This window comes from Eublepharis macularius, chromosome 2, assembly GCF_028583425.1.
Source record: "Eublepharis macularius isolate TG4126 chromosome 2, MPM_Emac_v1.0, whole genome shotgun sequence".
Classification (NCBI taxonomy): domain Eukaryota; kingdom Metazoa; phylum Chordata; class Lepidosauria; order Squamata; family Eublepharidae; genus Eublepharis; species Eublepharis macularius.
The window spans coordinates 62714749-62733660 of record NC_072791.1 but is presented as its reverse complement, the minus strand read 5'-3'; the positions used below and the strand labels follow the sequence as shown (position 1 = coordinate 62733660).

At 41.2% G+C, this 18912-nt stretch overlaps 1 protein-coding gene across 1 annotated transcript in view; it reads right to left on the bottom strand.

The window, feature by feature from the left end:
- RYR3 (ryanodine receptor 3) overlaps nt 1-18912 on the bottom strand; it is a 479585-nt gene that overhangs the window by 140920 nt on the left and 319753 nt on the right. The window contains exons 68-70 of the mRNA XM_054969918.1: nt 15721-15961; nt 9376-9463; nt 4146-4238 (exon numbers count right to left, since the gene is read on the bottom strand). Coding sequence (XP_054825893.1) covers nt 4146-4238; nt 9376-9463; nt 15721-15961 — 422 coding nt within the window. The remainder of the gene's footprint in view (nt 1-4145; nt 4239-9375; nt 9464-15720; nt 15962-18912) is intronic.

Here is an 18912-nt window from a genome sequence, read left to right as displayed (position 1 = left end):
AACCGATTCACTAATTAAGACAGTTATTATTTATGTTCCTATATTATGAATGTCATACAAAACACATTATCTTTATATTTATCTATTTGATTGTTCATGTATTAAAATATTTGTACTCCTCTTTGCTCCCCAGAAAAAGACTGAAAGACAACTATTACCAGTTGCACTAAAAGTCCACAACCAGAAGCAATGAACAAGGTATATTTAGCCTCAGTTGCGGAAAGGCCTCCTAAATAGCCTCACAGGCTTTTCTGAAGGCTGGCAGAGAGGGAATCTTCTTCAGTTATACTTCTATATCTTCAGTTCTATATGCGTGTTGAGGCTGCTTGCTTGTTATTTCTATTTATAGTATACACCAGGAGTTATATGTGTACTTCTAGACATCTATGCACAAACACTTTTGAAATGTTTTGCATTTAAATAATTTAGATGTTATTTTTGCTTGCTAGTACAGGTTTTTTAAAGTTGTTGCTGTTAGTTAAAATGTAGGCATCTGAGGGAAGAAGGAGGGAGGTGGGATGGGTGAGTGGAATGTAATCTGATTGGACAGCAGTTGCACCCTAGGAGAGTGGAGTGAACTGCAGTTTTTAGTCTCTGCTGAGAGAAAGTATTCATTCTGGCAAAGCAGGCAAGCTGTGTGGAGTCTGAACTGGCTGTGTGGTGTTCTGAGAAATTCTGTCTAAATCAGGCACACTGTGTGTGTGCCTAGTGCACTCTGTGTATATCTGAATGAGAGATTAATCTATCTGAGTCAGGCAAGCTGTGTGGAAAGACCTAAGTGAATCTATGTCTATGTGGATGAGAAAAGCGTTTATTTTGTTAGTGAAGACTCGCGTGGAAAATTATGTTGTGGAACTGAGTCTGTGAATTCTTTAAGAAGATGTAATTGTATTTGAAACTGCCAAGGTTTTAAAAACAACCTGCAAATCATTACAGGGTGGTATCAAAACTTAAGCAAACCTTTACAACATTCATTTTGCATTTTAACTCACATTAAATATGGGATGGGAGGAAATGTGGAAGATTCTCCTAGCTAAACAGTCAGCAAGCAGCAGCTGAATAACACCTCCCTGGGTTTGTTCTCTTCTCTGTTCACAGATACTTAGGAGGACCTGGATGTGCCAGGAGGCACGAGCACTCTTAGCCTGAAGGTTGTAGTCTAGAAGTGGACTGAAAAACATCTTATGTTGAGGAATAAGACTAGTTTGTTGACAGAAGCCTCCCTTCATTTTCCTCTTTGTTTCAGGTGTTTTCCCCCTGTATTGTTAACCACTTTGGGACCATACTGGGGAGAAAAACAAATTAATAATAAAAAATAGGTGGGCCAGTGATGAACTCAGAAATGCAACCAATTATGAATTTTGCATCTCTTTCCCTAGATATTTAGTTCTGGAGCAGTTAGCAGTGATAAGTTGTCAGAAGACACATTGGCATCGAGCTCTTTGTTCTGGAAAAATTCAGAACGAATTCTGGAAAAATATACTAGAATTTTTACACTTACCATGTGAGATACCCAGTTATTTTCTATGTAAAGTAGACTTCTTAAAAAATCAAGTAAAATTAATTATGCTATGAAAAATATAAGAAAAACCATCGTATGTGTAGGTATATATGTGCAGTGTATAAAATTAAGAACAGTATGGAGAAAAAAACTGAGATAACTTTTTCCCTTCTTCCCAACTATTAGCCCTTAGAGACATCTAATTACATTAATGGGCAATATTATGCAGGGCAGTTTCCTTCTAGAATGCATGATTAACTTGTGGAACTCGCTGCCACGAGATATAATGATGGCTACCAGCTTTAAAAGGGGATTAGATGCATTTATAGAAGATAGGTCCCTCAATGGCTATTAGCCATAACTAGAAAATGAGGCCTCCATGCTCAGAGGCTGTATACTGCCACATGTCAATTGCTGGGGTGGCAGGGAGGTAACAACAGCGTATGTTTTGTCCTCTTTGCCCATTCTTATTAACAATATGATTCTTGGTATGTTTCCCATGACAGAGTTTTGCAAGTTCCCCACACTGTGTCAGCAAACACTATAGAATCATTGACTTACTGATTATATAATATTAATTCTTCTGCCATCATCATAATCTTTGGGCATGTTATTAAATTAAGAATGAATTCTGCCAATGGAAATCAGCAAGATAATATATGTAAAAGAAACTTGTATTCTGCAAGCTAAAGTACTAGATCCAGATTGCTGCTAAAAATCCATCTCCCAGTCTAAGCCTGATTTGACTGGAAAAATAGAACTTCCCTGGTCCAGCACCGGTGTGGCTGTGCTTCCTTTGGTGGCCCCTAATTATGAGGCAAACAAGTCCCAATCCAAATAAAGTTCATCAACTGTGCCTAGAAGCTAGGTTTGCCAACCTCCAGGAGGAGCCTGGAGATCTCCCAGAATTACAACTGATCTCCAGACTACAGAGATCGTCCCCCAGAAAATATGGCTGTTTTGGAAGTTGCAGTCTAAGGCATTATACCCCACTGAGGTCCCCCTTCCCCAAACTACACCATCCCCAGGCTATACCCCTAAATCTCCTGGAATATCTCTACCCAAAGTTGGCAACCCAACTAGAAGCCTATGATCTTTTATTTGAAGCAAGTCTCATTAAATACAGCTAAGTCATCTTACTAAGTCCAAAGGGAATGAGTTAAAAGTAACTTTAGATGAATCAGGATCAGTGTCATGTTTTGAACCAGCTTTCCAGATATTGAAATACGTTACCATTTGTAAAATTTTAACTTCCCTTATTACAAGTGACTGATAAATTGTAGGGAAACAATTAATAGCACCCCTCAACTGAATGTACAGTATAGCTTGGAACTGAGTGGTTCATTCTGGGATTTCCTAGAATGTTAAATCAAATTGATCTTAAGATCAATTGGAAAACAAAATTATCTCCTCCCTTCCCAGATGAATCTTAGCTTGCTTGACACATGACCATGCTTCTTGATACATTCTAGTTCCAAACAAGCTGTAAAAAGTTTTATTCATCAGCATCTAAGAAGGAAAAGTTACATTTCTATCAGTAGCTCCTGGGAAATGATTTGAAATATACTGTAATTTCTGCCTCTTGTATCCTAGATCGTACCCTTTCCTTCTCCGCCTTTCACTCCTTCCATCCTTTCCTTTCTACTGAAGGTTACTAATGAATTATGTATGTAAACTTCTTCCCAATAAATATTCATTACTATCTCAGCAAAAATGTGCTTTGCTCTTTTTCAGATGCATCCCCAACCACAAAAAGGAGGAATTTAACTCCTCAAATTCTCTTTATACTAATTTTCCCTTTTCAGATATTTCTAAGGATCAGGATATTTTGATTTACACGTACATCAAACATCCTACCTTTTTGATAATTTTGAAACAAGCTTTGAAGGATTGTGCATCTGCTACAGGCTCATATACTCCCTTCTCCCTCATGCTTTTCTGAATTTCCTCTTTGTTTGGCTAATTACATTTTGACATTATGTTAGAATCAAATATACTATAGTTTTGTACACACTGTAGTTTGCCAAATCAGAAACGGAAACCATAATCAAACTGTATTTTTCAATTTGGTTTGAGGGCAAATTACAATTCATACAAATGGTAGTTTGCCCATAAAGATATAACAGCAAACTATGGCTTCCTAAGAAAGAGGAAGGGGGAAGGAATAGGGCATATACAAGGTGATAAGGGAGCACATGGATACAAGGGTTAACATAAGCAGCCAAACTATGGTTTGCGATTACATGTCAACCAGGACATATTTTATTTGTACAACATCAGACTATCCAAGTACTAGGCTCATTCGTGCTTGGTTACAGTGAAAAATAAAATGTCTGTTGCATCAATGGAAAAAAAATTAAGAGAAATTTGTATAGATATATGTTCCCTCACAATACTGTATCTGAAATATTAAGAAAAATATTGCTGTTTCTACAACCTTTCTATTTTATTTACATAATATTTATTTGCAAATGCTGCAGCACCATCTTTAATCAGCAAACATCACATCACAGAATTGGAACAGGAGATTTCCACTAAGAAGCAACACTAGTTCTTCGTCTGCTGAATACCTTTAAGGCTACCACTATAAAGTATAAAACATTAAACATAATAGAATTTAGACAGATAGCACTTTTTGACTTACTTTTGATATCTTACTTTTGCTGTCTCCTGTCAAAAATGCCAAATTGTTGATTTCATTCTGAATCACAAAATTTTGTTCTTCTCTCTTGAAGTTCTGAAAGAAATATCACACCAAACTGATTTCTGGGCATTTATAGAAAAGGATAGCTTTAAGAAAAGACAGCACACTAAGCTCCAGCAAGACTATGTTCTGAGAGCTCAGTGGCCATGTTAGGGGTTGCTAGGCTACCTCAAAAATATTGCTGAGCCATCCAAGACTTGACCTCTGTAAAGCAAATCTATGGGAGAGAGCAGGGGTAGATTGAGAGGCCAAAGTACTGGAAAAAGTTCTACTGTTACTCCCAGAAGCAACCACTGGTGATTCACTACCCACACAACTCAGCTCGCCCTGGAAGCAGCCACCATATAGCTTGGCCAGGCCCAACAGACGAGGTAGCCACTGTGTGACTTGACTAGGCCTAGGCTGCTACCACATGACATTTTCAACTTGATTTATTTAGAATATTTCTATGCTGCCTCTTCAGAATCCTCCTTGTGATGACTTACAATTATAAATCATAGTATAAAATACATTAGACATAAGCAGTGTAAAAACTGTCCATAAAACAGAGCAGATCATTTAAAAGCTGCTAAGTTAAACCTGTAATTAAAGGCTGGGTAAAAGGATATCATAGAATCATAGAGTTGGAAGGGGCCATACAGACCATCTAGTCCAACCCCCTGCCCAGTGCAGGATCAGCCTAAAGCATCTCTGACAAGTATTCATCCAGCCTCTTCTTGAAAACTGCCAGTGAGGGACAGCTCACCACCTCCCTAGGCAGCTGATTCCACTTTTGAACTACTCTGACCGTGAAAAAGTTTTTCCTAATATCCAGCTAGTACCTTTCTGCATGTAATTTAAGCCCACTGCTTCGGGTCCTACCCTCTGCTGCCAACTGGAACAGCTCCTTGCCCTCCTCCAAATGACAGCCTTTCAAATATTTAAAAAGAGCAATCATGTCGCCCCTCAACCTCCTCTTCTCCAAACTAAACATTCCCAAGGCCCTCAGCCTTTCCTCGTAGGGCTCAGTCTCCAGACCCCTGATCATCCTCGTCGCTCTCCTCTGCACCCTCTCGATTTTGTCCACATCCTTTTTGAAGTGAGGCCTCCAGAACTGCACACAATACTCCAGGTGCAGCCTGACCAAGGCAGTATAGAGAGGGGCTGTGACCTCCTGCAATTTCTTTTCTTTTTTTTTATAATTTTTTTTTATTTTTAATTTCTAACATAGAAAACTACAAAAACCTACAGAAATATAAAGGAAAAAAGGGACTGGGGAAGAGGGAAGAGCAACATATAAACAGAAAACACACACTACATCTACATGTCTTGTATTCCCTTCATACTGCAATTTTTCTTTAAAGTTAACTTTCTAATATGCTATCAGATTGGTAGATCTTATAAAATACAGACTACATTCAGGATCAGGTCTTCTCCCCCCCCCCCCCCGCGTCTCGGACTCAGTTCTCTCTGCGCAGCTACAATAGCTGCGCTCGTTCCCTCCTCCCCCCCATTCTCCCCTTCAGACTTTGGACTTTCTTCTTGCTGAAACTCCTGATGGTTAAACAAAAAGTCCCTCAGCTGTACTTCCGATGCTATCTTGTAGGTTTGATCCTTGTATCTGAACCAGATGCCTTCCGGAAACAACCATTTGTATTTTACTTCACATTTCCTCAGGAAAGCTGCAAGTCTTTTATATTTAAATCTTCTTTTACGAGCCAAAAATGGAACATCCTTCAATATCTTAACCTTATTGCCCAGATAGTCCAAGTCCACATTATACGAATTATATAAGATGGTGTCCCGAGTTTTCTTAGATGAAAAGTCAATAATAATCTCGCGAGGCAGCTGACGCTTCATTGCATATTTTGAAGATGTCTGACGGACTTCCAGAATATCGCTTTTTAACTCTTCTTTAGTTGCCTTAGCGAATGACGCCAAAAGTTCCGACACCAAATCTTTTAAATTTTCACTTTGCTCCTCTTTTGCATTCTGAAGACGCAGTACCGTTTGGGCACGGTCCACTTGTAATCTTATTATTTGATTCTCCAAGAGCTTCACTTCTTTACTTGTTGCTTTCATGAGTACTACGTTTTCGCGTGCAGACTGCTGTGCTCCAGACGCTGTTTCTTTAATGGTTTTCACTTCACTTTCCACTGAATCAACCTTTTGCCCCATTTCATTTAACTTCGCTACAAAGGGCTGCATAGCTTCAAAGACCGCTCGTCTGACCATCTCTTCCAGGGTTTCCCCCTTCCCCTGTAACATCGCCATCACCGATTTACTCATCGCAGGGCTCTGCTTTTTCGTCGCCCTCTTGGGGGGGGGGCGCCAGCTAAGTTCTGAAACTCTGTGGAGGGGAAGAAATCCGCGCCTTCTTAGCTTCAACTCCCACCAATCCTTCGCATACGCTTAGAAATCAGAAGGGATTAGCTTACTTACAGGTTTTCACCTTAAATCTGCTTATTGCCGTTCTCCATGGCCCGGCGGCACGCGATGTGCTGCGCAAGTCTGCCGGCCTCCGTTGGAGCAAACGGGCAATTTACCCCCTGCATTGCTTTCAGGGGGTTCTTCCCGCCGTGCTCTGGACCCTGACCCCCTCACTGGGAGTCCTGGGGGTTAACCCTCGCAGGTCAACCACCCGATCAGGCTGCTCGGACGTTTCCTCCCGGACCTGCGGAGAGGAGCGTCCGACATGGCCGGGAAAACGAAACCGAATCGTGACCTCCTGCGATTTCGATGCTATGGCTCCTTTGATACAACCCAAGATTGAATTAGCCTTTTTTGCCTCCGCATCACACTGACTGCTCATATTTAGTTTACAGTCCACTCTTACCCCAAGATCCCTTTCACATATACTACTGCCCAGAAGTGTATCCCCCATCCTGTATTTGTGCTTCCCATTTTTGTGGCCCAGATGTAATACTGTGCACTTGTCTTTGTTGAATTGCATCCTATTCACAGCTGCCCACTTCTCCAGAGTATTCAGGTCTTGTTGAATTTTAATTCTATCTTCTTGGGTGTTTGCTACTCCTCCCACTTTGGTATCATCAGCAAATTTAATGAGCAGCCCTTCCACTCCTTCATCCAAATCATTGATAAAATATTGAAAAGTACCAGGCCCAAAACCGAGCCCTGCGGCACCCCACTGGACACCTCCCTCCAATCTGATGAAACGCTGTTGACCACCACTCTTTGAGTGCGGTCCTCTAACCAGTTCCCTAAGCACTGAACTGTCCTATAGTCCAGTCCACAGTCTTCCAGTTTGCCCATGTCATGGGAGACTTTATCAAAAGCTTTACTGAAATCCAGATAAATCGCATCAACAGAGTTCCCCCGATCCAGTAAGCTGGATACTTAAAAGAAAGTAAAAGAGGTGCTAGGTGAACTTCAAGGAAGAGGGCATTCCGAAGGCAAGGTGCCACCACAGAAAATGCCGTCTTTAGTTGCTACCCATTTCAACTCTAAAGGCTTGGGCACAGAGAGCATGGCTTAAGATGCAGATCTTAACTGGGAAGAGGTGGATCTTCAGGTACCCTGGCCACCAAGCCATTTAATGTCATAAAAGTAAGGTGGGAACGAATTGCAATATGAAACAAAAAAACCCACGAACTGGACCGATTTGTGGTTCATGGGGCCACATTTTCCATGGACTCCATGACTTTTTTTACCTGGTTCATGAGAGTCATGAGCATCCAGACAGTCTGGCGCCGCTTATCCATTAATTCCCACATGGGGTATGTGAAACTGACAGCCCTGTTCTGCCGCTTGGGCAGTAGGGGAAAGGGGCTGTCAGTTTCACAGATCCCGCGCTGGTTTAAGCCGATGGACCTCAGCAGCTGGCACAGGACGTATGAAATGTTATGAACCACGAACCAATTCATTAGCTGGGAAAAGGTCATGGAAGTTTGAAGTTCCTGGTTCATGGAATGCGACGAATCACGTGGTTCATTTTTTTCAGTTCGTGCCCATCTGTAGTAAGAACCAGCACTTTGGATTGTGCTCAGAAACAAATGGTCAGAAACAGATGTTCAGAAACAGTACAGATCTTTCAGCACAAGGATGATACAATTCCTGTAACCAACTCCTGATAGTAGTCTGGCCACCATATTTTGGACCAACTGAAGTTTCTAAACCTTAATCAAAGGAAGCATGCACCTAGAGAGTGTTATAGTAACATAACTTGGATGTGATCAGAGCATAGATCACTGTGGACAGATCACATTTTTTGAGGAACAGCTGTAGTTGGTGTACCAGCTAGAGCTGATAAAAGGCACTATGTGCCATGGAAGGAACCTGAACTTCCAACTGTAGGCCAGGATCTAGTAAGCACCCTCAACCTATGAACCTACTTCTTCAGGGGAAGTGCAATCCCCTCCAGGACAAGCTGGCTCCACAATACCCAAGCAGCTGACCAACAGCATCTCAATCTTGTCTGGATTGAGTTTAGTTTATGGGCCCCCATCAATCCCATTACCTTCTCTAGGAACCTATTCAGAACCCATCTGAAGAGAAACAGAGCTAGGTGTCATCTGCATACTGGTCGCACCTCACTCCAAATCTCCGGATGCCTTCTCTCAGCAGTTTCAAGAACATGTTAAATAGCATGGGGGTTAAAATCGAACCCTAAGGGACTACACAGCATAAATGCCATGGGGCTGAGCAGCAGTCCCCCCAGCACTACCTTTTGGAATTGGCTGGTCAAGTAAAAGCAGATCCGGCAAAGCATAGCCCCCATTCTCCAAGCTCAGCCAGCCATTATAGAAGGATATCATGATTGATGATATCAAAGGTCACTGAGAGGTCCAGGAGAATCAACAGGGATGCGCTCCCCGTCACTCTGCCTGCAAAGGTCATCAGTCAGGGCAACCATTGACAATTCCATCCTAATACCAGGCCTGAATCCAGATTAAAATGGGTCTAGATAACATTTCAAACATTTCAGAAGAGAAGATGCCAGAAGGAGAGAAGGAAGAAAAGCTGAAGACTGGGAAGTAGGCAGATAAAGATAGGTTGCCTGATAGGTGAGAAGGAGAGCAGGAAGCAGAAAAATGGGAGAGGCTATGGGGTATCCGAGGAAGGAAAGAGAAAATTGTGGAGGAGGTGTTTACAGGGGGGAAATGAGATGCCATCAGGAAATCTTTGTGGATACCTTGTTTGTATAAACATGAAATGTAAACCCACAACTTACATGTGATTTACACCAGAGGATGAAGACTTCAGCTACCATTCGAAAAAGTTCATCAGAATCTGCATCTGGTTTTTTGAGCCAGTTTGATCTGAACAGAAGACCAAAACAATTATACTATTAATACTGTTAAGCTGAGCACCCAATTTTTGCTACTTTCCACTTCCATTGTTTCCTTCTGAACTTTGCTTTTGTTATAAACAAGGTGATTATCTAGGCAGCAACTGTTCAGTATTGGGCAAAGGTGTTTGAAGAGATGGTCTTTATATTGAGGGCTGCAAGCATTTGATACATTAGGATAATAGCATACAAATATTTCCTATCATAAATGTATTTGTAAAGTTTGCAGCTCTTTTGAAACACGGTTATTTTGTGGCAGTGCCTCTGCAAATCTGTAAAGAGGTTTTTGCATACTTTTTGCATCAAAATCACTGGGCATTTTAAAGACTATCATGTATTAAGCTTTCATAGGTTAGAGCCCACTTTGTCAGATGGACCAAGTAATACGATTTTTTTTTTCTTGAATCACACACGTTCCCTTAAACAAAATGGATTTCAGAAATGGTTAAATTTGAAACATCTAGGTATGCTCAATGATGTCAGAGTCAAGTTTTCAAAGTCTGATGTTTTATACTTTAATAAACATTGTTGATTTTTCCTATTACGCAATTCTGCATATTCACAGAAGTTTTTACAGTTATACAGGTTAACAGATAAGCTATAGTACAAAACTGAGTATCTACTGTATTACTGTATTGCTGAATTAAATTGCTTTTGAGGGTTTCTATATTCCATACTCTTTGCTTATCCCTAATGTCTGAATTCTTCTGTTTATACACTATAGTAAATTTAAACTGATGTTAAGGCAATCATTCAAATGTTCTTTTCCCTGCCTAACCTAAATTTAGTGATGCTTGAGGTCAGTAATGTTCTCTTTATCCCATTCCTTATTGATTTTTTCAAGAAAGCACTCCATTCTTGCTTGTGTCAGGTGTCAACGCTCTCAAACTTTCCACTTGCATTCTGCTTACTGGCATTAGTTAACATTGTTTGCTGATCCATGAAGTGACCTTGACTTGTGTAGTCTAGAGAGGGATTATTTGTCCTGCGTTTTGGTCCAAAAATAGGGTGATTACATATCACCTGACTTTTCTACTTTTGTTCTCTTTCATATATGCAATTTATATGTAAAATTGGTTTAAAAGAGGAAAAAAGCAGCATTATTCTTTGCATTTAGAAACAAAGAAAGAAAAATTATTCTGTCTGGCTGCAAAAAATATTTGACTTCTTTATATCTCCTTTGCTACTCAGTTTTTTGGTGTGCTACTGATATCCATCCAGTTCAAGAGTGAGGTACATAATGCAGCTTTTTTTTCATTTCCTGTATTTGGTAAGTTTGAATCAATCAAAACAGAAGGAAAAACTAACTTAGTCACAATGCTATTATTTCATAACATTTTTGTACTTGAAACAGCACAATATTTGCTCTGATATGATTTGAAAAGGAAAATGAAGGGAGATAAGCATTGATTCTTATACTGGAATTTTCCTGAAGATTTTTAGTGGTTTATTCACGAGTTCCATCCTTTGCTCAAAGACTATAATTCTCTACACATGACAATAGAAGCTTTGAAATCAAAGCATGTAGTGAGGAGGGTGGAAGGTGGGTTTGCAGAAATGTGCTACCCCCACTCCTGGCATGATTGCAAGTTTATAAACATGGAAAGCTTAGGTGTTGGAAGAGTATAGATGTAGGCTCTGATCCTATGATTGGGAATGCTGTTTTCCAAAATATTCTAGTTCACAGGGAGGGAGCCTACATGCATGCACATCCTATAGACATGAACTGGTGATCATGATATGGATCCCATTCCCCCAGTGGGGGCAAGGCATCCCCCACTCCCACCTATCAGCCCCTGCCACCACTTACCTGGCCAGTGAGGGGGAAAGCCAAGGAAAGGGCCTCCTGGGCATGCTCCTGGTGCTGGCGTGACAATGTCACTGACATTGTTATGCTGCCCTGAGAGCATGCCTGCACTCCTCAGTGGGTCGGTTTGGGTCTCACATGGGCTCAATCAGGCCCATCTGGAGCCAAAATTAGCCTGCTGCGAAGCATGTGCACCCTGCCTTGTGCAATTATGTCACTTCCTGGAAGTGACATCATCGCAGTGGCACGGGACTGCGCACGCATGAAGTGCATGTGCAAGGAGCAGCCCAGGAGAAAGAAGGTAAGAGCCAGGTTCCCCCCTCCCACTGGGAGAGTAAGTGGACCTGGCAACACTAGATCATGAATAACTAAGATGGTGAGACCAGTGCACTTTTGCCAACTTCACCTTTATGTATGCTACTTTCAATGTATGTTGTGCAATGAGGGGTTTTGGATGAATTGTCTCTTGTGATGATACCTCAAGATGACTGTATCAAAGAAAAATACTTATTGCAGTTCTTGCACTGGAATACTGAATGTTACATTATTGCCTTTAGGAGTGCTAACTTCTATGAGTCTGATCATGTTGGCAGTATTTCAAACCATCATTAAAAAGGGTGTCCAAACTCATGAGTCGAGAAAAACAAATTATGAGCTCATGATTCCATTCTATGCTATGAGCATATGGTAACAGTACCACATAATCAATGAAAACTTTGGTTGTTGGGGGTTTTCCGGGCTGTCTTGCCGTGGTCTTGGCATTGTAGTTCCTGACGTTTCGCCAGCAGCTGTGGCTGGCATCTTCAGAGGTGTAGCACCAAAAGACAGAAAATCTCTGTCTTTTGGTGCTACACCTCTGAAGATGCCAGCCACAGCTGCTGGCGAAACGTCAGGAACTACAATGCCAAGACCACGGCAAGACAGCCCGGAAAACCCCCAACAACCATCGTTCTCCGGCCGTGAAAGCCTTCGACAATACAATGAAAACTTTGTTTCATTGGTTGGATCCAGCAGGTGTCATTTCCTAGAAAAAGAACTGCAGGAACTCTTCAGCATAACTCATTAGCATATCTCATTAACATATGCCACATCCCCTGACATCACTGGAAGTGTGTCAGAAGGCACCATCCACCCCTCAGGCCCCTTTCCCCAAAAATCTCCAGGTGTTTCCTTAAAGCAGAATGAACGCAAAGCAGCTTACCCTCCTCTGGAGAGCCAGCCCTGCTTGCACCCACGCACACACGCACGCACGCACTCTCTCACAAGTCACAAATGAAAATAAAGCAGCAGAATGAATTCAAAGCAGCTTACCCTCCTTTTGAGTCCAGCCCCACCCGGCTTGCACGCACGCACGCACTCACTCACTCACTCTCATGAGTCACAAATGAAAATAAAGCAGCAGAGCAGAATGAATTCAAAGCAGCTTACATTCCTTTGGAAAGCCCTCACTGCTTACAGGCCTCAAGGATGGTCCATGCCCCCCCCCCCGGCCCCGGTTCCTACCAGGGAAACCAGGAAGTGGTAGTGGTGGTGCTGCAGCTGCCGCTGCCTGCTGCTAAAGACAAGGACAGCCAGGAGGAAAAGGAATCACGTGGGGGTGACCTCTTTTCAGATCTACCGGAATGGTGTTCTGGTGTTTTCCGCCTCCAAATGAGCCCTGCGATCCATTACTAATAAGGTAAGCTTCTGCGAGCCTAAGGCATGTGAAAAAGGAGCTCACTCATTTTCATATAGGTTTCCTTCTAGCTGCAGTCCTGAGTGCTACATTTCACACAGTTGCCAAAGGATCCCCAAGCTTCAATTACAGCTTTTCTAGTTATGTAGTACACTGCAGTGGGAATGGTGCTTTGAGCAGAAATCCACATTTACTGCTTTGGAGTTCTAGCTGCCAATACTATTAGATACAGATGATGCTGTTTTGCTCTCCCTGTCAGCTGTGGGCATCCAGGGAGCCTTAAAAATCCTTTCCTCCTACTGCAAAGCAAAATTTCTACACTCATAGAATTATGATATTTTGTAATCAAAACATCAGAAACCAGTAACTTAGCTCTTTGATAACAATCACCTTGAACAAATCTACTCATTTAACTATCTTGATTTGACTCCTCTCCCTCTCTTATAATAATAATAATAATAATAATAATAATAATAATAATAATAATAATATAATAGCAGTATTCGATTTATATACCGCCCTTCAGGACAACTTAATGCCCACTCAGAGCGGTTTACAAAGTATGTCATTATTATCCCACAACAAAACACCCTGTGAGGTGGGTGGGGCTGAGAGAGCTCCAGAGAGCCGTGACTAGCTCAAGGTCACCCAGCTGGCTTCAAGAGTGGGGAATCAAACCCGGTTCTCCAGATTAGGGTCTCGCGCTCTTAACCACTACACCAAACTGGCTCTATTGAACTTTAACAAGTTCCAAAATTAACAATGTAACCATTCAGAAATTCCTTTCCCCCCTAATGGTGGGAAGTATATTCCTCAGCTTTGCAGGAACACAGGGCAAAAATTAAAGCCCATTTTTATATGGAATTTCTCTATGGCTTCAGGCTTTTGACCCTAAAACTGAAGTTAAACAATCGTAATTTCTTCATGTTTTGTTCAGAACCCAGCGATGTGTAGCCTGTTCAACCCTCCATCTAGAACTGGGCATGAAGTAGCCAGCAAGTTTGGCCTTCCATAAAATTTAGACTTTTTTACTTTCATCAAATTCCCTCCTCTACTGGAATTACTGTGTTTTCATTTTTTTTTGTAGGAGTAGGGTTGCATGGAGTAGGGTTGTCAGATACCCCTGTCCTCCCAATGGGAAGCAGGGGACCCGGCACCTACCTTATCTGGTGTTCTTGCATGCCCTTTGCACGCACACACTCCCAGGCCCGCACAATGACATCACTTCCAGGATATCACGCTCTGTGGGGGGCCAAATCGGGCCCAATTAGGCTTAAATCGGGCCAGATCAGATTTGGCCAGGATTGGGCCGCTGCAAAGTGCAGGAGCATTCCTGCACTCCGCAGCAGCCTGCTCTGGGCCGATCCGGGCCCAAATCAGCCTGGATCAGCCTGGAATGGGCTGCCATGGTGCGCAGCACTCCCACACTCTGCAGAGGCCTGATCTGGGCTGATTTGAGCCCATTACAGGCCGATTTGGGCCCAAATCAGCCTGGAATTGGCTGCTGTGGAGCATGGGAGCTCTCCTGCACTCTGCAGCAGCCCGATCCTGGATTGGCCTGTTGGCTTTTCAACTGCAAGTCTTGCTGCAAGCCTGTTGGCTTTTCAACTGCAAGCCTTGCTGCTTTACAACTTGATAGAGCTTGTCCCCTTATGAAAAGCCAGTTGGCAATATTGGATTCGCAGTAACTTATGTCTGATGCTAAACATATATGCTCCCTATTTCTACTGGGGTTCAAACCATCATCTCTTATTGCTAGTAACAGATACCTATACTGTTTACCAGTTCCATCATTCTTGGCCCATTTCAATGAATGACCAGTTGCTGATTTATTTGGTATATATTCTAACATCCCACAGCATCAAAGGGATTGTTTGTTACCTAAATTTAAGTTAAGGACTACAGGTGTCTGAAATTTTAGTGCATTGTCTCATGCAAACTCTTCTTCAGGTTTTGGACTTCTCTGATAATTTTGTTTCTTACAGCATTTCCTGTTCATTCTACCTTCTTAATCTTTTATCTTGAAACAACAAGCATACCCTATTGGTTGTTGCCAATTCATGTCAGCAGCACTGATCTGATTAGTTAATATCTGTGATAATTACCGCTAGCCCTGTTCCTTCCTTGAGACAGTGGTTTATGGTTGTTCCCCTTGGGTAAAATCCAGTTTTAGATTATTTTTAGAATGTATTCAAATGACAAAGTAATTATGTATTCCTAATTTTATGTTTGGTTATTTTCTTTTATATATTATTAAATATTTTATTATTGTGGTTACGTCTAAGAGATAATGTGCTAAACAGACTACAGGTCCACAAGTTGAACAATGCAACTCAAACATGTTTTTTTAGAAGTGTTTCCCTTGGATTCAAGGAGCTTCCTTTCTTAGTAAGTATGCATTGGATTGTACCCTAATAAACTAATCAGTGAGGTTAACTAATTATATTTGCCTACACAATAGGCTTGCCATTTGCCCTCCCACAGCCCCCCAACCACCTTCCTTGAGAAACTGAGGAGAGGGAGAATGGCTAGAAAATGACCTTCATATTGATGCTCTAAGAATTTTCCCATGTTTCTATGGGCTTTACCAGAGAGGTTAGTGGAAATTCCTAGAGTGTCACCTGGAAGTGATGTCAGAACCTTCCCAAACTCCACTCTCCCTAAGCACCATCCTCAAAATTTCCTGGCATTTGTTAAGGCAGTGCTGGCAACTCACACAAACAGCTTCAATAGAAGATTATCCTACCTGTTGTTGTCTACATAGCGGATCAACATGGGATAAAAAGCATAAAGGTCTCGACAAAGAACAGCAAATTCATCTAGAATGAGGAGTTCTGCTTCCTGAGTATCAGTTTTATTGTCTGCTTTCAGTTGTTCCTCCTCCATCACTATTTTTATGGCCTTCTTCTTTAGTTTTTCCAATGTGGGAATGAAGTGACTTTTCAGAAGATCCGGCCTGGCTTTGCTAATGATTGGCTGAGCATACACTATATACAAAATATACATATGTAAATATACATTATATATATATTTCCCACTTACCAGTAAATGTGAATTTTGGCAATCAAATTTAGGTAACAAGAAAAGGAAAGCAAGGGGCACCCCTTCCCACTCAAGACACAAACAGAATGAACAGGGAAGGTAGCAACACAGTCTAAAAGGTATATTGCTCAATCAAAAATGTAATAAATTGACAACAAAGATAAATATATACAATCTATAAGTCAACAATATATGATGCATATGAAAAAATGGGGACCCAATACAGTTTAACACAAATGGGCAAGTTCATTTAAGTAATATGCACTGGGTGTGAGTCCCCACCGGCTATTGGCTACCGACGATCTAAAAATTTTAAAGACATCTTAATTAGGCCGGAATTTAGGAGTGTCATCCAGAATCGGGACTTGCCAGGTGGGCACCACCCATGTGGTGACTGCTCTGTGTGCAGCCTGATGGTGGACCTACCGAGTATTATACATCCTGATTTGCGGTCGATACGGACCTCTACTGTTTTTTCAGCATGCAAAACTCAAAATGTGGTCTATGTCATTCAGTGTAGATGTCATTTGTGTTATATTGGCAGCACCAGTAGACCTCTTAAAGTCCGTATCCAGGAACACTTATCACGCATCAGAACTGGCACAGTGGAAGCTCCACTGGTGGCTCACTACACAGAGGCTAAGCATAAACTGAGGGATATGAAGGTATCTGTGCTACATGTGGTACATTTGCCCCTTCAGGCAGATTGCTCACAGAAGCTTTTACAGTTGGAAACGGAATTCATATATAAACTACGCAGCACTGCCCCAAGTGGTCTAAATAATGAGTTGGACTTCTCTTGTTTCCTGTAAAATTGTCTATAATAGCTGCTGGCCCTTTAACTCTTCTCCTGCCTACATGATATACTGTGCCTTTAAGGTCCCAGAATATAAATTACCTGTAATTGGCCAACTCGACGCGGTGATTGCCTGTCGAGAGACTTCCACTGTGGAGCGGTATCCAGTTCTGTTGGTTTGAATTACTTCATTGAATGCATTGACTACAAACATTTTACATCAGTGTGCTTTCGTGTGAGTATGTATGGTGCTGCTTATTTTTGTTTTCAGGTAACTGCCTGTGGGTATGGCTAGTATATGATTATTTCTATTTATTTTTGCCAGTTGAATGCCCTGAGGAAGCTTTTGCATGGTGAAACGGGAACGTCAGAAGATGCAAGCATTTTCCCCGTTGGCTCTTTAATGAACCTTATTTTTGGCATACCTGAAGTATCACCTACACAGACTGTGACTAGAAATTGATGTTACTATACATTACTTTAAACAAACCGACTTATTTGTGTTATACTGTATATAAATTGCCTTTATTTCTACAGTGCATATTACTTAAATGAACTTGCCCATTTGTATTAAACTGTATTGGGTCCCCATTTTTTCATATGCATCATATATTGTTGACTTATAGATTGTATATATTTATCTTTGTTGTCAATTTATTACATTTTTGATTGAGCAATATACCTTTTAGACTGTGTTGCTACCTTCCCTGTTTGTTCTGTTTGAATCAAATTTAGGTAACAATCAACAATCATTGGTGTACTCCTGAGTTTTTTAAAAAAGTCAGTCATATGTGAAGGCCACCATTCCCTGTATACATATAATAATATACAAATAATGTATATTATCTCTTTTAGTAGTATTATGTACACCTATGCATCAGGACCGGGAGTTGGTGTAAGCACTGTTCATTATAGACTTTATATACTAAACCCTATACTAAAACTATCAAGATTGTTTCAGTTAAGTACGTCAAGCTAAATTCAACCATATCTCTCCATTTCAGCTAATAAATCTGATAGAAAATACATCCCGATGCATGTACAAAATGTATTTAGCTAAGTGTCTCATATATAAAACGCTTTTGCCTTTGTACCGTATGCCCCTTTTCTAGTTGTATGACTCAGGCAGCAATCTTGAGGGCACTTTCTTGGGAGTAAACTTCACTGACTAACTTGAAACTTACTTCTGAATATACTTGAGCTCCTTGGAAGAACACTGGGAGGTGGGTATAGAATAGGGCAAGTGAATTTAACTATTTATTTAATTCCATTTATAACCCACGTTTTCCCCAATGGTGATTCAAAGTGATTTGCATCATTTTCCTCTCCTCCATTTTATCCTCACAACAGCCCTCAAGGAAAGAAAAAAAGAAACGGGGGGGGGGGGCTTTCCTGAATGTTTGACATAACTATGTTAGAAGCCACGAATATGCCTCATAAATGTCTCCAACCATTTTGTAACCAATGTATGTGACCATGAACCCTATGAGGTACTTCCAAACTATAGTAAGTGGAGCAAAGTTCATTCCTTTCCATCCTGCACCTCCTGAAAAGCCACACTGTGTCATCTTCCATTTGTGCAAGAATGTATGTGTGCCATTTCCGCTTATTTTACCATTCACTGTAGTTGCATACACAGCATCCTAAAGAGTTCCCGATGGTTCCCCAACAGGAGTGGCTTTTATGGAACACTGGGGCTGCAAAAATGGGAAAATGGCAAAGATTCCTTTTATGATCTCCAATTAGGAGCTACGTTGTGTAATGTTATGTTAGAGTGTTGGACTAGTATCTTGGAAACCCAGTTTTGAATTTCTACTGTGCTCTAAAGGCTTGTTGGGTGACCTTGGGCCACTCTTACATTCTCAACTAAGCCTGAGTGGTTGTGAGGATAAAATGGAGGAGAACAGAACCATGTAAGCCTTTTTGTGTCCCCATTAGGAAGAATGGTGGGGTATAAATGAAGTAAAATACATAAACTAACTTTCAATATTCTGGACTCAACCCATTATTTGTGTCATAATACTCTCTAAGAGAGTAACAGTGCAATCCTAAACACAGTTACACCCTTCTAAGTTGATTGAAGTCAATAGGCTTGAAGAG